Here is a 25,313-nt window from a genome sequence, read left to right on the forward strand (position 1 = left end):
ATATACCCACGCACACTCTTAGTAGTGTAACTGATTGAATTTTTTAGAAAGTGCAAGAGAAGAAAGAAGAAAATTAGGGAAAAGAAAGCCTAGGCAATATGCTCCAGCAAAGTCCCTCACTTTGCCCCACAGCTTAAAAAAAGTGCTGGGAGCAGCTGTTACAGGCTGGTGGCTCAGAAATTCTTAGCAACTGGACTGCACGGGAGAGGTCTTGGGCTTCACCGAGCAATGTAGAAGTCAGTCTTATTAGCAGCAGCTCTTCATGTTCCACGTAAAGCATTGATAATGTCAATTCCTTTTTCTCCATTTTGAATAACATGGTATATTTTGAAACATTTTTAAACCCTCAAATGAAAGATTGACCAGAAATGAAAATGGTCCTGATCTGACTCATATGTATACATTTGTCCAAGGACAGTGCACATCCCTAACAGATAACACTAGCAGAATAGATTCCTGCTCCTCCTACCCTGCAGTGCTGGGGAAACCTATGGAATTGATTTGTGGAGGCAGATTGGGTGTTCTGGGAGCTGAGAAGGAAGAGGAGATTCCTCTGTGAGATGTCAGATGTCGCCCATTGTAATAAAAACTGTAATTCACCCTTGGGCTTCAGCTGAGAATAATGGATAAATGGAGTTCATTTTATCTTTCAGCTCAAAAACGGACCTGGTACCTCCATTACCTGTAACTCATTCCTCAGATTCTCAGTGTGCCAGTATTACTGTATCTCATCAGGTTGGTAATCGAGTGTTCTGTGTTTATATTCACGGTAGATGTTTCAACAGGAATCTCAAAAGAGACATTTAGAATTAATGCTTTTCAGCTGAAATTATTGGTGTCCATAATTTTGTGCAAGCAGTGTTTACAACACAAGATTGTAGCAAGATGCTTAAAATATATTTGGTTATTTATTAATTCAACACTTAATATTTGTCATCATGCTGATTTTTTAAAAATTTGAAATTCTCTTCCAACAAACTTGTATCTGTGTCCTCTATAATCACATATAATGAAGTAACAAAAACTGCATGTGTATTTATTCTGTTTAATTTATATGTAAACTAAGGCAGTTTTAAACTAAACCGTTTAAAACAACAAAATCACAAATATACAACAGAATTTTTTATTTTTTAATTAAACACAAACAATAAAAATTAACCAAAACAAAGACCAAAAATAACATACATAAAAACCAAATCTGAAAAACAACTTACTACTACACATGCCACCTAGTGCTTCCCAGACCACTGGAGATCATCTGTTTTCCTTCCCTTTACAAAGCCCCATTTCCCTTCCTAAAATACTGTACATTGACTCTTGCGGAGGTACACAGCCCTTCCCCTTTGTTAGTACAAAATCGATACATTCTCCCCATATATCTCTAAAAAATATTCTTATATTTGAATTAAATTCAACAATATTATTAAAATAAAATTAAAACACTTTAAAATTGCTTGATTAAAAATGCTAATCTCTGTTCATACAGCCAAAAGACAAGAACTCAGCTAAGGTCTTAAGGCTGTTACTTGCTAAAGGCCTGCCTAAATAAAAAGGTCTTTGTCCGCTACAGGAAAGGACAGCAGGGAGGATGCAAATACAGCCTCTCTTGGTGTTCACGTTGAACTAGATGAGTCACCAGGAGGGTCACCTGATCGATAGTTGGTTTGCTTTGTTAACAAACACACAGTCCCTGCAGCACAGTACACTTAGACTCAACCCCTTTTTGACCATGAAAGATATCACTGCTTACCTAGCAGCTAATTGGCCCTAGAAGACAGCTTCCCATACTTGTTTCCACCACAGTGAAAGTGGGGGCTGTACAATAGGAGCGAAAATCAGTTAATGCCTTCCCTCCTCATGATGTGGTCTCCCCATCGCCCCAGTTTTAGGTTTTAGTATAATGTCTAACTTGGCTCTCCAAGGCTGAATCTTACTGCTCTGAATGTGTTTTTGGTGTTGCTTTTATTTACAGTTTCTTAGTGTGGTATTTGTTTTTTCTTTTTAATTATTTGTATATTTACTATTTTTAGCTTTTAATGTTTTCTTTTAATGATGTAGGCCACCTTGGGTCCTTCATAAGGCGAAATGCAGGGTAAAAATATTTTAAATAAACAAATAAATATACTAATGATGAATAAATATGCATAGGATCAGAGCCTCGTGGTGCAGTGGTTAAACTGCTGTACTGCAGCCAAAACTGTGCTCACGACCTGGGGTTCAAACCCAGGTAGCCTGCCCAAGGTTGTCTCAGCCTTCTATCCTTCCAAGGTTGGTAAAACGAGTACCCAGCTTGCTGGGGGGGGGGGAATGTGTAGCCTGCATAATTAACTTGTAAACCACCCAGAGAGTGCGTGAAGCGCTATGGGGTGGTATATAAGCAGCATGCTTTGCTTTAACTATGTGTGTGTGCTGTTAAATTGCATCTGACAATAGCAACACTAATAAGGTTATTAAAGTATGTGAGATATTTAAGGAGTGGTTTCACTAGCAAACCGCCCCCCTCCCAAGTTTCACTCTATCCACTGGAATCCTGTGTAATATAAAAAAAATTTTAAACCATTATTCTCACAATTTTATTTTTCTTATAACAAGTTACCCCAACTGGGGAGCTAACCAGCTTTTAGGTTTATGGCCTTTATTTTCTTTGCTTGAAAACCTATACTGCTTTTATGCAAATTAACAATAAAAATAAATTTGCATAACTCTGTTTGGTTAAATGCAACAAAGAATTTTATTATAAATGTTCTAGCAGTTTAGCCTTTCAGGGCAGCTTGTTTGTTTTGCTTTTTAATTTAGTTCATTGTTACTTGCTGACGTTTGCAACTTTCTCCATTGTTTTCAGCCAAGTAATGGTGGTGGTAAGCAAAAATGAGTTAATTCCCCCTTAATTCTGCATTATTTAATTATTTGCACACTTTTCTTTTCTTCAGAGGCATAACGGATCTAAAGACAGCTTGCTAGAAGAAAAGGCACAGACATCCATCAACAACTTGGATGGAAGGCATAGCACTAAGACTGTAAAAACTGTACAAGCATCCCGGGTTAAGATAGAGAGCTGACTGGTACAAAAAGACTACAAGTTGATGTTGCATCCTGAAACTGCAAACTCCAAATACATCAGTCAAGTGGACATTGGCCTAATGAAAAGCAAAAATATAAACTATCTTATCTTTAAAAACATTTTTAATCTCACCCTGATTGCATTGGAGGCGGCACTGAAATGACCAGCTTTTTGAACAAAAATGCAACTGTTGATATATGGAGAAAGACCTATGGCAATGCCTTCCCATAAAGCAGTAGTTACCAACTATTCCTTTTCTAGACAAAATACAGCTAATTATAATAATGGACAGACAGTATCCTGGGAGACATATTTGATATCAGGAGTGGAAGTATTAATAAAAGGTCAATGCGCTTGCCAAATGTGCAATAGTGGTTGTTCTTCACAATGAGGGCTGTAATTCATATACCTATACTTGCGTATCATTTCATACACCATTCTTGTTGACAGCAATGTTTAATATTTTATTAGAATGCGACCAAATCTACATCAAATGCATCGTATAAAGTATTTGTTTATCAAAACAGGCTTCCTTTCAGATTTTACATCTTGTTTTCTAGTTGTCAGTGACTCTTCATAACTCATGCTTTTTGTTAAATCATTGCAATGACTGGAAAGAAACACATCTGCGTGGAGGGGAAAATAAATTGCTACTCCTGACTTACTAGCTTTTTCACAAATACTGTAGAATTATTTTTTGTGCACTGGATCACTTATGAAGAAGAAATAGTCATCTAGCTAAATGTTCCTGGAAGCCTCCAGGAGTGGAAATTAATCTTTTGAGTCCTGCTCCCTCTCATCTTCTAACATGCAAAACCTCACTTTTTATCAAACTAGAAGTGGACTTCCAACCAACTTCAGTTACTGCACACACCCACACCCACTTCTTAGGGACTTGGTTAAGAACATTAACGTGCCTATTTTAATAAGACTGTTATATGGCTAGAAATTTCAAGATGAACACAAGGAACTGATTTTTTGCTTCACTTTTTTCATATATAACATCTTTTTATGTACTGAATCATTTATGAAGGCGAAATAGTCATCTAGCAATTTTTTTCTGTCTTGAAATCACAATTCTTTCAGAATATGTGAACATCAATACCTATGTTCCTCCACAGGAAACAATTTGTCACCATTGATTTCCATTTATCCATGTCAGAAGTTCCATGCAGTTGCTGCACTGCCTAACCCCTAGATGTCATAGCCAGTGGTGATGGATGATGAGAGTTGCACTCCAACATCTGGAAGGCAGCATAATCCCCACCGTTGCTCTGTGTTATGTTGAACTCATTGCTGATCTGTTTCATCAATAATTCTTACTCAGATTCTAGCTCAGTCAGGAGCGAAGGTATAATCTGATGCTGAATCAGAATTTGGGTCACTTAACTGTAGACATCCATATAATGACATAGACATGCTTTTGTATAACAGATTGAAAAATGTTACCACCATTATCTGTAGCTGAATGGGGAATAAAACAACTAAGTAGCATGTACGTCTTCAACTCATGGGTCATAGTCCTTATGGTGTTTCCTTGCCTTTTTCTTTCAGCTACTTTTCACTTAAATTTCTTCCCTTCAAGACTGCCTACTTTGCTTGATTCTACTACAATGAAGAATATAATTAGCTTGTGTTACCCCTCATTCCAGTAGCTGAGTCTTCAAATCAGACATTGGAACCTAGACTCCCTCTAGTGTAGGGGTCTCCAAACCTTTCAGTATGAGGGCCACATGTATTTTACACATTTTCGAGCCAAAGGAAAAAGTAAGTTTTATAATGAATGAACAACAAATGGGTTTCCCCAAGAGGGTTTACGCAGGACTCACCGCCTTCCCAGGGCTGGTCCAAAGCAGAACTAGTGGAGCAGCAGCAAGGGCATAGGAAGAGGAGGAAAAGAGGAACCCAAATGATCCCCCACCCCTGCTGTCTTTGCAAAGACAGTGGGGATCACTTCATCCCCATCTCTAGTCCCTACCAATTCATTCTAGGCAGCTGTGGACCCGTAGCATACCGGACTGGGCCAGATAAGAAGGCAAGGCAGGCTGGATGTGGCCCGCGGGCCATAGTTTGGAGACCTCTGCTCTACTGAGTTGAGACAATCCAGAGTTCTGTCTGGCTTCTACTTTCATTCTGTTCAATTTGTTGCTTGTTTCACCACTACCTTTTCTTATTTTTCTCTCCTCCCCCTTCTACTTGCAAAAGGAAGTTCTAGGCCTGTCCATCAACTCAAATCAGCCTGATCATGGAGGAGACTGAGTAGCAAGTCTCTCACTTCTCCCCTCTGAAAATTATCCACATTCAGATGAATTCAGGGCAACATCTTGTAGAATCCCATGAGGTGGCACTCAAGGACAGGAGATCATCTTATTGCCCAGAATAAGAAATGAAGACGTTTTTTCCTTTCATATTAAGATGATAAAAGATGGTACAGATATAATCCTTTCATTTGCCTGAATCATACTTCAGAGATAGAGAATCTAGAATTTAGAACACAATTACTAATCTTAGTAAAAATAATAGACCTGCAGCTCCCACCCCCGGAACTGTTTTTCTTTAGGCTTGTTACATCCCCAACTAAGAATTGTCCTTCTCCATGGTAGAGAAAGCTACACTGATGTTTACCGTAAGTCATGCTGGAAGGACATTCTTCCTCATCTACACTGAGAAAAACTGGGGACAAATTATTTATTCTTTGCTGCTTCACCCTGTTTGCTTACTTTTCCTATTAAGAATTAACGTCATTTCCCCCTGGATTTTGTGAATGTCTTCATAGTTGGTTGAACAGACTGGGAAGCCTGGATTATCACAACTCACTAGAGGGTGCTCCAGGTTGAGACAACTGATTTGAGAAATCCTACCCGTCAGAGCAAGTGCACAAGCGGCAATTCAAAGAATGTTCTCCTTCCACTGTAGAGAATGTATGACTTACAGTGAGCAACAGTTTACTGATTCACAACAATGGACCAAATACTTTCATTACATAACATGCTCAAGTTTTTACTTAAGAGCAACAGCATTTGTTCGTCCTAATAAGTGTATTATTTACAAGGACATTTTGAGGACACTGAGAAATTCCTCAGTCAATATAGCTAACAACGCAGTAAGAAAATCAGATTTAGATCCAGTTACTTCCTATCCAGATTCATTTGACAGAATGCTTTCCATAAATCTTTAATTAACAGCTGCTGACCTTAAAAACATCTAAAATTGTATAAATCCTGAACACAGGATATGCATCTGTGCCTGCAATCTACACAAAACCTTACGAAACCATGAATAAGAGCACAAGAGAAAACCACAGATTGACAAGATTCTTGTAGTACTCTAGTTCCACATATCTTTTTAAATCCTGCCCCATTCACTCTACAGGTTTATGGTTGGTTTGTCTTCCAGGTACTCTATTAAACACATGCTCACACTTTCAAAACTTTGATAATTTCTATTCTCAATTTTCCAGCATATCTACTACCCACATCAAATACTTGTTCACTTTTCTGTATTAAGTCCAACAATTATTTCTCATCCTCTTTAAAGAACCTTATGTATAGTCTGAACATATCTAGTACAGCAAGTACTCTGTAAATTATTTTTCTTCTGCTTTTTACAGCACATAATTATGTGACAAATGATACTGAAAACTGACATGTTTTATATATATATATATATTCCTACAACAGAATCAAACGTGAGCACTAATTGCACTGGTCTACAATTTTTAGAAGTCATCTCCTTCAGAGATAAAATGTGCTACTTATTATGCATTTTGTTGTGCTGAATTCAAATACAAAAATTAAACAACTGATTGGCTATGGTTTCCAATATATTTAAGTGTTTACATTTCACATCTATGTATATTGTGTAGACAAGTAGCTTTTTAATCATAAATTGCAAACCTAGGTCTTTTCATGTGTTTGTGGTTGTTTCACATGATTATTTCAGTTTATATAGAACTTTAAAAATCAGCAAAAGGGTTATATAAATTAAATTTATTATGAAACAAAGACAAAAAACTATTATGTACATAGTTTAGTCCCATTCAGTGCTTTTTGGCTTGCCTCTTCTATTTATTTGTTTGATTTGTATACTGCCCATCTGGCAGCCAAGGCAATTCTGGGCGGTTTACAACAAATTTACAACAAGTAACAAGTTTACAACAAGTAACAAAAATAGCAAACAACAACATAAATACATCGGGGCAAAAATCAAGTCATAAAGTGCAGTGAGGATAAAGTTACAGCACAATAAATATAATCAAAAGCATAGAAAATTATTATACAGTAGTGTATTCATTAAATCGAGCATTTCTTGCCATTATTCAGCAACTGTCTACAAGCACTGATTGGCTCAATTTGCCTCAAAAGCATTTCTCCATTGTTGCAGCGTCTTGGTGAAATCACTCACCATGCCTATTGCTCACTGCTGCAGTTTGATGGAGAAAAATCTAGATTAGAGTGCAAAAATTGTTATCTTTAGTGATAAGCTGGAACCAAGGCATTTGTATGCCTGGAGTTGTTCAGTTTATTGTGTCAAAGAAAATTTATTGCCACTAACTGGAAGGCTTTCCAAGCAGTCTTTTCCTTGCCACACAGTACATGGTTGAACGCATCATCACAAAGAAGTTCACAAACTGGAGGACCCACAAAGATACCTTCCTTTATCTTAGCTTCACCAAAACTTTTAACTAATGTTTAACTAAACTTTATACTAATTTTCCATGGAGGTACTTGAAAGTTGCTTGTGTTTTATCCATGGCCTTGACAAAGTTCTTCATTAGACCCTGCTTGATGTGTAAGGGTGGTAACTAAATCTTCCTTGATTCAACAAGTGGTTGATGCTCAACACTTTTCCTCTCATGCTCCAATGACTGTCAGAGTGACCAAACTATCTTGATGCTGTGGGAATCGCTTGCATGACCACCCCATTCATAGGGAAAACAGCAGTACTTTGTGTATCCAGTCTGCAGACCAAGCAAGACAGCAACAACCTTCAAATCACCACAAAGTTACCACTGATATTGGTCACCATTTATGCACCTCAGTTGTTTCATGTTGTCATACATTTCCTTCATATACCAAGAGATTTCACTGGTATAGTCTGGAAGCCCAACTACTCTTCCTAACTCTTCAGAAGTACCAAATTCCTGACAAATTCATTCAGTTTATCTTGTTATGAGGGGTGATTGAGAGGAGGATGAAAGAAAATGTGGGTCCTGTGACATTGATGGTTCATGGCCAGAAGTTTCATCCTCTTCCTTGTCTGACTCAAGTGAGAATGACAGTGCATCAGGAACCAGCAGTCTTTCTCCATGGGGTACTGAGTACATACTGTAGGTAAGAAGCCTCGTGGCGCAGTGGTTAAACTGCTGTAACAGCCAAAACCTTGCTCACGACCTGGGGTTCAATCCCAGGTAGTGGCTCAAGGTTGATTCAGCCTTCTATCCTTCCGAGGTCGGTAAAATGAGTACCCAGCTCGCTGGGGGGGGGGGGGCAATGTGTGTGTAGCCTGCATAATTAACTTGTAAACCGCCCAGAGAATGCTTGTAGCGCTATAGGGGTGGTATATAAGCAGCACGCTTTGCTTTTTTACTTTGCTTTAATAGAATGTCTGGATAATGCAGTCCATTTGTGTTCTTCTTTGACACACTGTGAGGGTTCGTATGGAGCCTCCTTTTCCTTTTCAAATAAAGCAGGAGTCACTTATAAGTTTAAACCAAAACTTGGATTTATTGAGTTATTCAGGTAACTTCTCTCTTGTCGCCAACGGACAATGCAAGGGCAAACACACATCTGCCTCAAACGGATTCAAAGATTTGTTTTCCCAAGGTCCCTGCAAAAAGGGGTCACCATCTCTCTCAAGGAGTTCCTTTTCTTCAGTTCTTAATAACGGTACGGTCTCCTCATCTAGGGTCTCTCCCCAAAGGTGTTCTCTCTCCCTCTCAAAAGGGGTCCAGGTATTCCCTCCTCCGAGCTTCCTCCATATGCCACACCAGACGTTCTTGCTCTTCTCGGGCTACCACCTCTTTCTCCTCCCTTAGGTGTCGCCGCCACTCACGAGCCCCCAACTCACGCCAATATGACGGTATTTTGGGTAGTCCTTGTCTCCTGCGGTAATCTGCCTGTTCTCGGGGTACTCTCACTTTTTCCCTCTTGCCCGTCCAAGAATCCTCTACCCAGATGAGTTCCCAACCCCCTGGTATTGGATCTCCCTCCCTTTTTATCTCCCCCATTCCTGCCTCTACCACGGGCCACCCCTTTTCTTCTTTTCCCGTGAACTCCTGCTCAGTTTGTGTAGCAACCTTTACTTTCAATAATCTCTCCTCCAGCTCCCGTTGTCAATTCCCCGTTGGACAGTCTCTCTGGGTGGTGGAGGTGGGCTAGTCTGAACCTCCTGAGTAATCTTAAGGGTGGATGGCACTCCAACGAGAGCTTCTATGCTTTCGTCTCGGGTCTCACACACACCTCTCCCAACTGGAGGCATCACGCAGAAGTAACAATTGCTGGTATGTTCTGTTGGCTCTCCCCAAATCACTGGCACTGTAAAAGGCATAGATTTCTTTTCCTGTTCAACTACTGGTGAAGATTTGTTGCACAAGTGTTGCAGCATATGTTTGGGGCTCACCTCTTGTCCTGACCTCCAATTCTACAGCCAAAATAAAGGCGATAGGCTTTCTTAACCATAGTGGTTATACTGAGCTTTTGTAATTCACAAGTCCACTTCACCACATACACAGCAGAAGTTATCTGCACTGTTCACACAACACTGAAGACCAGTGAACCCTTCTGTAAGACTGTTGTCAATCTGTTTTCTGGCACTGCTTCTTCTACATTTTCTTCGTTGTCTGGCACTGGCTCAGAACTGCTCATCTCCATCAAGTCGTCTTGTGTTAATTCCTCTGGGGTGCTGTTCATTAGCTCTTGAACTTCTCTAAGAGCACTTCCGGCATTACCAATGGCACTTTCGTTGGGTCCCATAATTTTTTCATGTTTTCAGCGCTGAGCCTCTTTAAAGAAAGCTAAAGGACAGAAAAAGCCTCTATCAGAGGGGGGAAAACATAGGGACAATCTCAGCTCCTCCTCCACCAATGGAGCAGCGCACTTCTGTAGCCTCCCCCAACCTGTGTCAGCCTCCCAACACAACCCAGCACTCTCCCCTGCCACCACGTGGAACTCTGTACAGTTCTATACAGATAATGGAGCACAAAGATTGTAAGGAGTGTTATGTTCTAGCTGAAAGGCAGACAAGGTACATAACCTGATCTTCAACATGACAGCTACAGTTAATGTATGCCTTTTCTGACACCACATTCACTGAAGGAATGAATGAATGGGCAACACAAAGGCAAAAATTACACACCGCAGTGCAAGTCCATGTAGGATTGAATGCATTAAACAGCTGATGAAAGAAAGCTTGTATGTGCCATACCTGAATCTTGAAGTGTGTCTTTCAAAACTAGGGAGACTTTGCCTAGGCCTGAAATAAACAATACATTAAACTATTAAAAACTCATCATTTTAATGATTAGGTTGTACAGTACATATAACATTTCTCATCAATATGGTTGCAATTAGCTGCTGTCCATAACTGAGCAGCTGCATGCACACAAATGTAGTTTTAGCACACCTGGAGTATCAATAAATAATAAATAAATAAATAAATTGCAGAAAATACTTCCCAGAATGGCTGGGTTTGTCATATGCAATCTTCTAAGTAGCATACACTACATATGCCATTTCTTGAGGTAAACAAAATATACAAATAGTACAGCATAGCATGCTCTTATCCACTGTAAAAAAACTAATCTGCAGTCCTACATAAGTGTGGAGACCACACACCAATTGTATGTAGCTCTCTCTAGTCTATGGAGCCCTGAACACTTTCTCTCATCATCCAACTGATCATGTTTAAGCTGGATTTGTGGGAGCCAGACAAGAGATAGTGTTGCTGCTAAATGCTAGATCAGTAAATGGGGAAACAAACATCCAGGATTTCATCCCGCATGAAGATGCCAATCTGGCTTGCAATCTGGGGCGTCAATCTCACTCAACTTTGTCCTCCAAGGTTTTCTGTGAAGCACCAAGCAAGACCAAGGTGGGTGAGTGGTAATGTAGAGTTGTAATGGTCTATTGTGATTCTATCTCCCTCACGAGGTATCACACTGCCGTCTTCCAGATCTGAATATATGTGAAAGTGGGAGCCCAGGACAGAATAGATTCTGTTGGTGTAGCACCCACGCCACTGCTCAACAGTTTCCCTCCATAAGCTAGCAGAGCTGGTCTTGGGAGTGGTGTTGGGAGTCTCCTTGACTTATTTATTTATTTATTGCACTTTTATGCTGCCCATCTAGACATTGTCTACTCTGGGTGGCTCACAACAGAGAAAATAAAAACAGTTAATACATAATAATTTATCAACAATATACAATGATAACAATAACTCAAGATGGGATGAAAGAATAAACTAAGTTGTGACTGGAGGGAAGGCCTGTCTGAATAACCAGGTCTTAAGTTGGTTTTTAAAGATGCCCAGCGAGGGCATTATTGTGCTGGGAGGCTTTCAACATCCATGCCAAGGCAGTTAACAGGAACAGTTCAAGACTTCATGTCCTGCGTGACAATCAAGGGTCTGTCCCAAATGGTATCCAAACCCACCCATGCTGCAAGGCACATTTTAGACCTGGGTCCTATGTACTGCGGTAGGTGCTAGAGATCTGGGTGTGGAGAAACTCTTGACAGTCCTCTTGCCATGGACAGGTCATTTTCTGGTAAGTTTTAGACTCTCTATAACTCAGAGTCTCTGCAAGAGTAAGGGACCAATTAAGATGGTATGCCCTAGGAAGCTGATGAATCCAAATGGTTTCCTGATGGCTCTTGGGGAGTTTCCTGTTGCCTTGGCAGGCGATTCTGTTGAAGCCCTAGTTGATTTCTGGAATGGGGAAATGGTCAGGGCTATTGACATGATCACTCATAAGCATCACCTCCTGTGAAGCAGAGTCAAACTGGACCCTGGTTTACTGGGGAGCTGATGGTAATGAAACAAGTGGAACGGAGATGACAGCAATAGCAGAGAATATGGAATGAAAATGTTGGAAGTCTACTCTGTGCCAGTGGTGGTGGTGAAGTCATTTTTTCCTACACCACTGAGTCTGCACAGAGTTGTCCAGTGGAGCTCTTTCACATGGTCAAGGGCCAACAGAAAGAGAATGCAGAACAGATTGTAGCTCACTGTGAAGTGTCTGCATGACACTTCGTAGGCAAAATGGCTCGAATCTTCTCCAACCTGGATACTGTAATTCATACAGGTCCTACAAACGTAACTATTGCCCCTACTTGTCCTGTGCAAGTTTCCTTAATTCTCCAAGACTTCTCAGCAGTTTTCAATACCTGTGACCACGGAATCCTTCTGGGCTGTGTCTTTGGGATAGGATGTGGAGACACTATTTTATGGTGGCTCCACTTCCTCTTGAAGGGGAGAACCCAGACAGTGGTACTGGGGGACTCCTGTTTGACACCCTGGCCATTGGCCTGTGGTGTCCCTTGGGGTTCTGTTTTGTCCCTTATGCTATTTAATATGTACATGAAACTACTGGGAGAGGTTGCACAGAGTTTTCGGGTTCGGTGTCACTAGTTAGCAAGCTTTATCATCTTGTTAGCCCCGATCTGTATTTAGGCCACCTATGCTAGTATTTGTACCATAAAGCCCCACTAACACTGACTGATCTCCTTCCAAGAGAGACAACACAATGTCCAACCCAATTTAGGACTGATTTAAAGTTCTTTCTTGTTCAACAACACAAACATCAACATCTATTTCCTTTGTTTAAAAAATGATGTTAGTTGCATGCATGGCATCACTAATTGTTTCATTTCTAGTTTTTTACTGCACAATGCAAGTTAACAAGGACTGAGATCAAATGTAAAGCCTTCAGATGAAAAAGAATGATATTCCTGAAAAATATAAGGGAAGGATTACAAAGCCATCCAAGAACTTCAAGGATGCAAACAGGCATATGTTGTTGTTGTTGTCCCACTGCAGCAAACCCAGTGCAAACAATTCCTAGGGCAGCAAAAGCTGCAAAAGTGGAAAACTTGTTTTATGCCTTCTCTGACACCACATTCATTAGCAACCAAGATGAATGGGCAACACTGAAGGCAGGAGACACAAAGGATAGAAACCAACCGGGCAAAGATAGGCATCTGTGCATCTACTGTACAGCTACGCTAGGCCCTTTCGTGTCCCATAGCTACATTATGCCTTTCGTGTCCCATAGCTACATTATGCGTATTTCTGAACACTTAACTCTGGCTTAAAATTAGGCTTTGGAGATAAGATTAACTATATTTCTAGTTTCAAATCATGTTGGCATCTCCATTCATCACACACATTCCAAACTCAACGCCCTAGAATATTCCAAAGGGCGTAACCATCACTTTCTTGACCTCGGCCGAGCGGGGTGGGGCGGGGCGTCTGCAGTTGAAGTAGAGAGAGAGAGAGAGAGAGAGAGAGAGAGAGTGTAAAGTAGGAGCCACGTGCAAATCCTGCGGTTCTCGGAGGCTTTTGCGGCGGTCTATGCTGCTCGTTTTCACAGCACAGCTCGGATCTGGCTCCGCAGGAAGGGGTGCAGAGCGTGCCTCGGCTGGAAGCGGCTCTTTCCCGCCTCAGTCAGCCCTTCCCTTCCTTCGAGGGCCCCGTCGGAGCCCCCTTGCGCTCCCAAGGCGGCCTTCCTGAGCCGCTGGTTCCGAGAGTTGCCTCCGGCCATATAGACGGCGACTAGGGAGAAGCCTCGGTGCCGCCTTTCCCCTCTCTATCGGGGTGCCTGCACGAGGGGCAAAAGCAGACGACTCAAGCCCTTCTCTCTCAACCAGAGCCCTGACGCGCGGGAAATAGGCCAAGAGGAGCTGCGCTCCGAGTGAACAGGGGGAAGAGAAAGGCGAACAGGAGGCTCTCCGTTGCAACTCGAAGCCGCCGCCTCCTCGGGCCGATTGCCAAGCGAGAAGGGGCGACCAGAGCAGCCCCTGCCGAGGTCAGACCCGCTTTGCTGGACCGTCTGCCTTCCCCCGCCACAAAAACGAAGGCCAACGAACCCGTCCCCCAAACCGACCTCTCCGGAACCTGCCCAGCCCGAACCTGCGCCGGCCTCGCCACGCGCGCCTCCCTCCGGTTCCGAGCGTTGCTCTTCCCTCCCTCCCTCAGTCCCGGCTCTGTCACTCGCCACGGTTAACCTTTCACTGGCCTCCATTACAGCTTCAACCGCCGCAACACGGACCAGGCAGCGCGCGAGAAAGGGGTCGACTTTTCTCCTTCCGGCCCCTATATGGTCCCCTTCGGGATGAACCATTACAAACAGAGGGGGGGGAAGAGAACGAGAGAGGCGGACTGTTCAGCTCTGCGAGCGGCTGAAAGGAAGGGTCGCTTTCGAGGCAAGGAGAGGAAACCTACGTATGTACCAAAAGCGCAGAAACTCTGCTCGCATCTCTCGAACAATAAAAAAAAATATTTGGAATGTACCAACTCGGCTGGCTCCTCCCTCTTTCCAAACGGTCGCTGAGCCACAGAGCTAGGCAAGTAGAGGTAACTCACTTGCCGCTTTAAAGGCTGGGTGACCTGTAGAAAGTCACACCTGTTATTTAGAGTTGGAAGCTATTAATATTCCTCTTTTTCTCTCCGCCTCTATCCCATGCTTTATAACTGCTGCAGAACTCAAGCTCAAGAAAAAACTGCTTTCCAAATTTGCTTTAAAAAAAAAGGAATAGTCGATGCCCAGTCGGGTATTTGCTTTTTAAGCTCGCTTACTTCTATTCCCCCCCCCCCGTGACTTCTCCATTTATATGGAAGATAGTGAGATCAAGGGACTTGTTAGTTTAACTGGAAGACTGACTTTTTCAGCAACCTGAGGTGCATTTCGTGTTTTGGTGGTGTGTGTGTGTGTGTGTGTGTGCTAACTGGAAAGCCAAGGTGACCCTTGACAGAAACTGACAAGTAACTTCCACCGAAGTACACTAAAGCATTCATTTCATATACACAATAGTGTCACAAATGATGGCTGGTTGTGCACACTAGCATCGAACTGCTAGTACACTGCCAGGGTTCCTTCCCTCTGATTGTGCAGGACTATACAGTACACGGAAAAGCAGAATCAGGACTTGGTTACACTGTCTTGCTTCCAGGGATAGGGATAAATCACTTTTAACAACCTGGGATTGTGGGCTAATGACATGTGAATTGGATTTGCATTTGCAGCCCAATTTTTCATGTAAAATAAAAATAGAGGAGCATAAACTCCAAGCTTAACTTCTCCTTTTCCTCCAGGGGCAAAGTATATTATTGCAGATATGTTCAGAGTTTTGGATGTTCTATTGACCCAGGAACAACTGTCATTAGGTATGTCAGAGGCAAGGAGAAAAATAACTTCCTGTGTCACCAGTTAATCCCATTTTCAATTAAGGGAATTAAAACTCTGTTAAATCCTGTGAGCATAAAAGGGACTTGTCAGTTTGGGAAAGGGCCATTTGTTCTATCATAATGAGTTTTATATAATGAGTTTGTCAAGGCCAAGAACTCATATAGGTATACAAAACTGATTTTTACTCATTTGGAGGCTTTCAAAGAAAAGTGGCTAAGCCTGTCATATTAGCCACATTCATCAATACAGTAGTGCCTTGGTTTACTAATGCCTCTGTTAACATAATTTTCGGTTTACGGATGGAAATCCATTGAAAATAATGCCTTGGTTCACGGGTTTTTTCCTGCAGTGAAAAGCAAGTTTACCCAGGATGCATTGTGCCTGGAGGTTTATAGCGCCGTCCCCATTCCTATGGCACACCGCATTTCAGTTTACGAATTTTTCGCCTTACGTAACATCCCAGAGAATGTGTTCAATTTGTAAACCAAGGTATGCCTGTAGTTCATTCACTTGCTTTTCCCCCAGTGGCATTTTCTGTCCCAAAACCTGTGCTAACTCACTTCACCTGACATTAATGATAGTTTATGTACCTGACTTTGTCTACCTAAAAAAAAAAAAAAAAACAGTCAAAAAACTACATTGATATGACTTAAGGGTGATCAAAGAACTCAAGGATGGTACAACCACAATCCAATAAATAAGGAATGGCACATCCAAGGTGAACTAGTTCTCATAATGTTTGTGTCCTGAGGAATCCATGACTTGAAAGAATTAGTGCTAAATATATCAGGCATTCTGTTTTGCGTTCTGTTAGAGAATAGCAAAAGGTCTCAAAAAGAGGAAAGAAGGGAGATGACCCCTTGGTTCCTTAAATCCCGTAGTGGCCAAAGTCTCTTCCTGATGTTACACCCACTGGCTGAAACCCTGCTGCTTAACATAGTAAATTGTGTGAGAGTACATTTATTGAATCTGTGGCGACTGAGTGAGTCAGCTATTCCATGGGTTCAATTGATTGCATGGACCAGTGTGGTGAGGGACCTGATGTCAAGGTCCTCATGAGTTCCATTGATTGCATCTGGGCGATCCACCTAAGGCAGAAAATGTGGAATGGACCACAGATGCTACCTAGGACTCCATTGATAGCACTGGGTCCAAAAGTATACCCAGGCTGCCAAGCTCATCCTTAGCGGAGAGAATAGCCCCCCCACCCAAAGGAGAGGGAAACCCCGAAACTACAGACACTAGTGGCACAGATCTGCAGGACTTCCATCTTGTCTGAGTCAGTCTATTGTCCCTCATCCATCCCAGCACAGTGTCCAGGCAGCACTCAAGGGCCAGGAAGGCATCCTCTGCAGAAGGATGGAAGGAGAGATAGAGCTGGGTGTCATCTGCATATTGGTGAAGCTCAAAAACTTCAGATGACCGCCCCCAGCAGCCTCTTATATTGAACAACAATGAGATGATTGACCCCCGAGGAGCTCCATAATTAAGAGTCCAATGGGTGGACATCATCTCCCCAAGCTGAACTCTCTGAAGATGGTCCTCTAGGAAAGACCGAAACCAGGACAAAGCCAAGCTACTAATTCCCAACCAAGAGAGCCTCCCCAGGAGAATACCATGGTTGATTGTATCAAAGGCTGCTGAGAGGTCGAGGATGACCAGCAAGGATATTTCCACCCCACCCCCCGATCTCCCTCAAAAGGTCATACATCAGGGCAACCAATGCCATTTCATATAGGTATTTCCAAAAGCAATAAAATCTCTGTATTGTATTTTTTAAAGTGTTCTAAATGTTATTTTAATCATCATCATTCTCATTGTCACTTACATCACTTTGTGCATGGTTCTGTATAGATTACAAGAGACCAGATCCCTGCCCTAGGAAGTTTGCAATCCATACGTCATTCCTGGTAAACAACGGAGGAAACACATGCAGCTGGTTCAGCTTTGCTACCACAGCTGAAAACTGTCAGCAATCTCAGTGGGGCCATGAGCCAGTTTTCATATTTGCTGTCAGTCCTATGGCTGCACTCCCAAGGGGTGGGGAACAAGAGAGGAGAGTAGCCAGGAAAAGATATTTGCATATTTTAAAAATGCAGTGGTTATGCATTATAAAGGTTCTTAAAGTGGACTGATTTAACAAAACTGGTGTTTTTTGTTTTGTTTTAACTTTAACTCTTATGTTGTGGCCAAGTTTAAAAAAAGAATTTGGGAATATGGGGTCTTAGGGATGCTGTGGTCACCTCAAGAGATGACAAAATTGTCCCCCTGCTTCCTAAAGGGCACAAGAGTACTTTCTGAGTGACAATTTTCTTTCAAAATTTTTTCTTAAGATGAGTTGAGGGCTAGAGTGCAAAAATGACCCAGGTAGCCTCATGCTACCTGTTGCTCACCTGTAGCTAAAGCGCAGTGGCAATTCAGTCATATACGCTTAAACACATTTTCAGAGTGTCGGGCCATCAAATTTAATAAACCATACATAAGGTAAAGGTTCCCCTTGACAATTTGTCCAGACGTGTCTGACTCTAGGGGGCGGTGCTCATCTCCGTTTCCAACCCATAGAGCTAGCATTTGTCTGAAGACAATCTTCCATGGTCATGTGTTCACGTGGTGACTAGACACGGAACGGCATTACCTTCCCACCAAGGTGGTACCTATTTATCTACTCGCATTTTTCATTTTGCATGCTTTCGAACTGCAAGGTTGGCGGGAGCTGGGACAAGCGACAGGGGCTCACTCTGTCATGCGGATTCGATCTTACAACTGCAGGTCTTCTGACCTTGCTGCACAGAGGCTTCTGCAGTTTAACCCACAGCACCACCACATCCCATACATAATGCCATACATAGGATGGCATTAATAACTCTTCACTGTTGTCCAAGTTGCCACCCAAAGAATTATTATCCAGAGGATATTTAAATGCATACTGCCCCCGTGCAAATTGCTAAGATCCACCCAGAAGATTACCCACGCTATTTTAAACTGTGAGGATGCTTCCTCAAGGAAAAGGCTCCATTTTGATGCACTTGATATACCTTGATTTGGACTGTCTGTTTCTTTATGAAGCTGGCTCCCTCTCATCCCTATGTCTTAATCAAACTGGATCAATAAAACTATTAGCTAAATCTTTAACCACATGGCTGAAGTGTTGTTGTTTTCATTTTTGATGGAGAATGCCAATATTTTGTCTATGTTTTAATTCTAAGGCAGATAATAATTTGCTTAAAAAGTGTAGACCACTTGTTTTTATACGTAAGTGTATGTAGTTTGATCCTATATGTTTACTTAACATTGCAATAAAAATACTTCACTATAAATTCCATTCAGTTCAGTGGCCACATTAAAATGTATTAGATTGCAGCCTTAACATTACTGTCTGAAATTTCATTTTTTACAGATTATTTCTAATAGTAAGAGCTCAAGTGAATGAAGATAAGAATGGAAAGAGATCTATGTTTGCATTCTTAGGGATTTGCTGAGAAACCACTAGGTGTCTCTATGAGTCCAATAATTGTTGTATATTTAGGAGAGAAAAGAACTGAGTACTGTATTTTTAGGACAGCTTCAAACATGACATTTTTCTAACATTACTGTAGTAGGATTTTTCCCCCAAAATGCCATCTATGAAAATTACTGATAGATCTATTTGCTTTTTTATGTTACTCTTGCTCATGTTTTTCCTTTGACCTCACTTCTACTTGATGGGAAATTATAAATTTGCATCTATGAATTGTGAAACACAAATATGGCACCAGTTACCCTGTTTCCCCGAAAATAAGAGCTAACCTGAAAATAAGCCCTAGCATGATTTTTCAGGATGCTCATAATATAAGCCCTACACCCAAAATAAGTTCCAGTTAATTGAAAGCCCGCCTTCCACCATTGTGCAGCAACCAGAAGAAGATGACATCATTGTATTTGAATAAATGTAGAGTGTTGTACATGAAAAAAAAATCCCCTGAAAATGAGCCTTAATGTGTTTTTGGAGCAAAAATTAATATAAGACCCTGTCTGATTTTGGGGGAAACATGGTAGTTCTCTCCGAAGGGGGCTTCCCCAGATAAAATCATAACTGGCATCTTTTGAGACATCTTAAACCAAAGTATCTCCCCCTCCAACATGAGAGATCAGTGTGCCAGCATGCTTGAACAACTATGCAGATGAGGCATCACTTACAAGATGATAATTTAAGGGCCCCATAAAACATGGTAAGTATGGGCTTAAGCATGTGTTAGGTAAGCACGGGTGTACCACTTTGGCTGTAAAGCAGATTCGGGGTACTACTTCTATTATGGGAAGGCATGGATGGGAGAACAGGGCTTCTGGTTGAACTCCTTGGACTTTGCTTCTTGAAATATCTTTCCTAACTCAGCTTATCATTGCTATTGGAGATGGACTGAGGTGGTGCTTCTTGAAATATCTTTCCTAACTCAGCTTATCATTGCTATTGGAGATGGACTGAGGTGGGGTGTGTGCGTGTTAAGCGGTGAAGGTCACTAGCTCAGTTTCCTGCTCTGCCCCCACCAATTCTTCTTACCATTTAACCTGAAGAAGAGAACTTGAAACCTTCCATATTTTGTTCACTTACAGTTTATCCTGATGAAAGTTTTGCCCACGTGAGGACTTCGGATTTTGTTTTATTGACATTCACATCACTGTTGTAAATGTAGCTCAGTCAAGCAGAAACATTAACAATGGGTGACTATCCTGTCTAAGAGAACTTGTTTTGTGACAATTGCTGTGAGTTGCTAAATATAAACAAACAAACAAACAAACAAACAAATAAACAAACAAACAAATAAATAAATAAATAAATAAATAAATAAATAAATAAATAAATAAATAAATAAAGTGCAGTTCCTCAAAAGCATAATACAACCTGGAGTGAAGATATCAGGGCTTACTGAATAAATATAAAAGAATTCAATGTAGATATAATGAATATTGACTTGGTTGCTGAGTAGTATAAAAGAAAAAGAGCTTGAGATCATGTACTGGATACAAACAGCAGCTTGTCCTCAAGGAAATTTACTGAGTTGCAAATCTGGTTAGTTGCCAGGCCCAAATTCCTGATGAAGACATGATTCTGGGAGAATCCAGATGAAGCTCCTCCTGCTTTCGTCATGCTAAATATGTTTCCTTTTAACATAGCTGCATATTTCCTTGGGAAGACTGTTTTACTATGCCCACAGTGGAGCTGTCTCCTGCCTGTTCTGTCTGGGTAATTTATTTATTTATTGTAATTTACCACAGAAAAGTACTATAGAAATGTTCATATGCTTATGGTTTATGGGATGACTACCACATGTAGGAAAACAAAATGAAATATTGCCTGGACTCAATATATCCACTCCTGGTGAATTTTTCTCCCCCCCCATCCAATAGGACCCCCATCTGTGGGACCAGTATCTGCATTTTCCATGTAATATATATGATATAGTTCATATATCTGCTGTTTCAGATATCCACGGTACATTGTGGAACTGATCCCTCTGTGGATATGGAGGTCTTACTAGATCTATTTTTTATCTACCACACTTCCTTGGAATGCTAGTAGTTCTTTTGGCATGTGCAAGACTGATAAGAGAATAACAAAAAACTTGAAATATGTGAAAATGTCTCTAAAATGCTTTAAAATGCCTTTTAAAATACTTTTTGAAAGTATTGTGAATGCACTACTTATTTTACCAATAAAATAACTTTGATCCTTGTCCTTCTGCTACTTTTGGATGTAACTTCATTACCCGCTAGCTCAAAAAGAAACTAATTGCAGGTAGTTATAGGTAAGGTAAAGGTTCCCCTTGACAATTTTTGTGCAGTTGTGTTCGACTCTATGGGGCGGTGCTCATCCCCGTTTCCAAGCCATAGAGCCAGCATTTTGTCCGAAGACAATCTTCCATGGTCACATGGCCAGTGCGACTTAGACACGGAACGCTGTTACCTTCCCACCAAGGTGGTCCCTATTTATCTACTCGCATTTGCATGCTTTCGAACCGCTAGGTTGGCGGGAGCTGGGACAAGTGATGGGCGCTCACTCCATCGCGTGGATTCGATCTTACGACTGCTTGGTCTTCTGACCCTGCAGCACAGGCTTCTGAGGTTTCGCCCACAGTGCCACCACGTCCCCACGTGGTGGGGTGGCAGGTAGTTATGGGGACAAATAAATGGTTTGTAGAGCAAATCAAGTCTGAACTATCTCTAGAGGCAAAAATGTTGAAACTGAGGCTGTCCTACTTTGGGCACATCACGAGAAGACAGGATTCTCTAGAAAAGTCAAAAATACTGAGAAAGGTGGAAGGCAGCAGAAAACGAGGAAGACCGAACATGAGATGGACGGACTCTCTAAAAGAAGCCACAGGTTTGAGTTTAGAAGAGCTGAGCAGGGCTTTTGAGGACAGGTGATTTGGGGTCACTCCACAAGTCAGAGGCAACTTGATGACACATAACAACAACTTATGTTTGTAGTTAATTGTGTCTAAACCCTGGAACAGAGCAAGTAGGCACTAGCTCCAGAGCTTGGGAACAATTCCTCTTTTGGACAACAATTTTTAGAATCTCTCAGGCAATGTGACTAGTCCAGAATAGTGACTTTTTCAAAGCTCTCGACTAGGTTCATGCTTATTAACCAGAGATAACATACATTCAAAGCAGGCCTCAGGTGTTGTGTTTAGTAGCAGAACAGAAGGAAAGCATGGTATACATATAATACAGTATACATATAATACTATTCTATTATATATAATAAACTTGTGGCCATTAAATTTGTTTTTATTGGAACAATATCAGATAATGCTGCCAATCTAAAAATTAGAACAAGACTTTCAAAAATAATTTTTATTTTGTTTCAGTTTACACATAACAACTGAAATATTATATCACAGCTCTGTTTTAATCTGGTACATTGTGGGAAGTGTATCAACACCTTTATATACTGCACCTCCCTGTTGTCTTCCTTCACAACGTGTTTGGACACCACATGGCATCTTTCTCCGCTTCTTAGGTTCCCGTTGGCTTGCCCGTCTGTTCTTTTGGCATCTTCCGTATCATATCTTCTCTCTGCGGATGGGTAACTTCTTGTCAACAGGTTTACATCATAAATATATAAATAAAGGGGCATATGGTATTCCTGGGATGGAGGAAGAGAGCTTTGAAGGAAAGAGAGAGCTTTTATGGTTCTTTGTTAATTACCTGTTACTGGAACTGACATATCATCTTGCAAGTGGGAAGAGTGCTGGGGCTTTCACAGATGGGCATGCTGTTAATAGGGAAGGTGTTTAGCACTTCAGGAGAATCAATGCGCAGGTGAGGCACACAATTCCCAGGGAGAAATGTGACAGTTGCTATCATTAGGAGATCCTTTATGACCACATGGCAGTTTCAAGGTTGTAGAAAAATTACTTTCTGATAAAACAATCCAAGAGCTTCTAGACTGATTTGCACTACATTCAGAATTATTAAATGAAAGGATAATTCTTTGTAATAATAGGGAATCCTGCAGTTATTGCAAAATGCAGTATGCATAACACTTACTAAATTAATAAGGAGTTATATGACATCTTGAAAGCTGTTTTATTGGGCCTCTTGAAAGCCAACATATTTTATTTTTCTGGATTCCAGCCTCTCTTCTTGGTGACTCTGAAGAAGCAGGCTGCAGTCCATGAACGTGTCTGCCAGATGAAACCTGTTAGGTCTTCAGGTGCGACAAACGTTCTTCCTTTTGCTGCCATAGATGACACAGCTGTCCCCAGCTTATTACTTTAGAGGCCCTTCACAGTTTCCGTTGCCTAGTGAGTTGAGGCGGGTGGCCCTTGAGGAAGAAGTCTTATTTGATTATGGCACCCTGGTTATGTGTCCTGTTTTCCCCAGAGAGGCTTATCTGGCATCTATGCTCTTATCATTATGAGATGGAGATCCTTTCATAGAACTGGAAAATATTTCTTATTTGAATGAGAGTTCCAGGATACCTCAGTCAATGTGGCTAGTAGCTATGCGGGTCATCCAAAAAATAAACTCTTCCCATTCCTGTCTCCTTCCCCGCCCCTTAGTTCTATTACTTCTGTATTTTTAGTATGTTTCAGAACTTTGACACTTTCCCTTTTATAGTTTTTAGATTGTTTTGTATTGATTTTCTGTCTTTTTGTACTGGCTTTTAATGTTGAACTTGTACTGAATTTATGCCGCGTCTTGTAATTTTTAACACTAGTTGCGCTGATACTGTTTCAAAACTGTGTGTGTTTTATTTTATTTTATTTTATTTATTCTATTTATATCCCACCTATCTGGTCGATATGACCACTCTAGGCGGCTTACAGAGTCATAATACTATAATAAAATAATAATAATAATAATAAAGAGTTATGACATTAAATAGTAAAAGCTTCAAGATGGAGAAGAAAAATGAAAAATAAACTACAAAGAAAAAAAAGGAGAGAAACAGATATTAACTGGAGGGGAAGGCCTGCCTGAACATCCAGGTTTTTAGTTGGCTTTTAAAAATACCCAGTGAGGGGGCCATGTGAATCTCCGGAGGGAGATTGTTCCAGAGGCGAGGAGCCACTGCCGAGAAGGCCCTGTTTCTTGTTTTTTCCTTCCAGGCCTCCCTTGGCGTCAGGCTCCTCAGCCTCACCTCCTGGCTTGCACGAGTGACACAGGTAGAGCTTGGTGGGAGTAGACGTTCCGCCAAGTATTGAGGCCCTAAACCATTTAGGGCCTTATACGTAAGCATCAAAACTTTGAAGTTGATGTTGCATTTCACTGATTTATAGATTTTGAAAGTCATCCAGAGTCCTTGATTAATGAAGGAATGGCTCAAATATGCAGTAGCACCATATAGCAGATATAAATTTTCTCTTTCTTTCTTTCTTTCTTTCTTTCTTTCTTTCTTTCTTTCTTTCTTTCTTTCTTTCTTTCTTTCTTTCTTTCTTTCTTTCTTTCTTTCTTTCTTTCTTTCTTTCTTTCTTTCTTTCTTTCTTTCTTTCTTTCTTTCTTTCTTTCTTTCTTTCTTTCTTTCTTTCTTTCTTTCTTTCTGCATTATTCAATTTATTTAGTGATTTTATATGGAACTTCTCAGATAATGGGTTTCTGAAACATCTACTGTACTTTTTTCTTGCAATTTTAATTATATATTTATCTTCATTTAAGTCACTTGGTTATAAAAATGTAATTAGGAACGCCAGATTCTAAAGTGTAGGATTCAACAAGGGTGGTACACTGTGGATATGAATACACTTCTGTACGGTACCGATAGTTGAAATGTACAATGCACACACACATTATCTGTCTTGGGATGGATAAATCTGAATGTTATATCGATATGGCTGTTTTTTAAAATTGTTCCACAAATTTGTGAGCACATGACACACATCTGAGATTGACTCAATTTCCCGGCCAGCAGTTTATTTCAGTTTATTGGTTTATTTTCCCCTTGACGACAGAGTGGTTGTAAACTGTACCAATGTGGTGCGTATCTATGCATTCTCAACCAGTACAACATGTTTGCATGTTCCTATAGATTCTTTCCCCATGCAGCAAGATTTCCAGAGCAGGAGGCATCTTTGTCACCAGGAGTGGCAACAGCAACAGCGGGAATGGAGTCCTGGAGTGCCAGCTTATAAAAGACCACTCTCTCACTCTCTCTCCTCAGATCCTGCCCACATCACCTGATTCTTCCCTTATATAACTGCCATCTGGGAAACAGCATGTGTTTACCTGAGCAACAAAAGAAGGAATAAGCCAAAACATTTTGCTTAAATTCTGGAGCCAGAAAAAGTCCACTTGACTGAGATGTTGCTTAGCTCTCACCAGACATGGGCACGAACCACGGCTTCAGTGGTTCATCCTGGTTCGTTT

At 41.1% G+C, this 25,313-nt stretch overlaps 1 protein-coding gene, 1 long non-coding RNA gene and 2 other non-coding genes across 5 annotated transcripts in view; 1 reads left to right on the plus strand and 3 right to left on the minus strand.

Annotated features, from left to right (window-relative positions):
• EPB41L4A (erythrocyte membrane protein band 4.1 like 4A) overlaps positions 1-4,568 on the plus strand; it is a 120,872-nt gene extending 116,304 nt beyond the window's left edge. For both annotated transcript variants that reach the window (XM_072992463.2, XM_078386249.1), the window contains 2 exons: positions 654-735; positions 2,931-4,568. In XM_072992463.2, coding sequence (XP_072848564.2) covers positions 654-735; positions 2,931-3,059 — 211 coding nt within the window. In that variant the 3' untranslated portion in view covers positions 3,060-4,568. The remainder of the gene's footprint in view (positions 1-653; positions 736-2,930) is intronic.
• Positions 4,569-8,760: 4,192 nt separating this feature from the next.
• On the minus strand, positions 8,761-14,400 carry LOC144587016 (uncharacterized). The gene is made up of 3 exons (XR_013542145.1): positions 14,284-14,400; positions 10,487-10,534; positions 8,761-10,076 (listed from the first exon to the last, which is right to left on the minus strand). It is a non-coding gene; the product is annotated as an uncharacterized LOC144587016 (long non-coding RNA).
• Positions 10,280-10,405, minus strand: LOC140705282 (small nucleolar RNA SNORA13). Its single transcript, XR_012084710.1, has one exon. It is a non-coding gene; the product is annotated as a small nucleolar RNA SNORA13 (small nucleolar RNA).
• LOC140705283 (small nucleolar RNA SNORA13) lies at positions 13,075-13,215 on the minus strand. The gene has a single exon (XR_012084711.1). It is a non-coding gene; the product is annotated as a small nucleolar RNA SNORA13 (small nucleolar RNA).
• Positions 14,401-25,313: the final 10,913 nt, after the last annotated feature.

The sequence above is a fragment of the Pogona vitticeps genome, chromosome 2 (genome assembly GCF_051106095.1).
Source record: "Pogona vitticeps strain Pit_001003342236 chromosome 2, PviZW2.1, whole genome shotgun sequence".
NCBI lineage: Eukaryota > Metazoa > Chordata > Lepidosauria > Squamata > Agamidae > Pogona > Pogona vitticeps.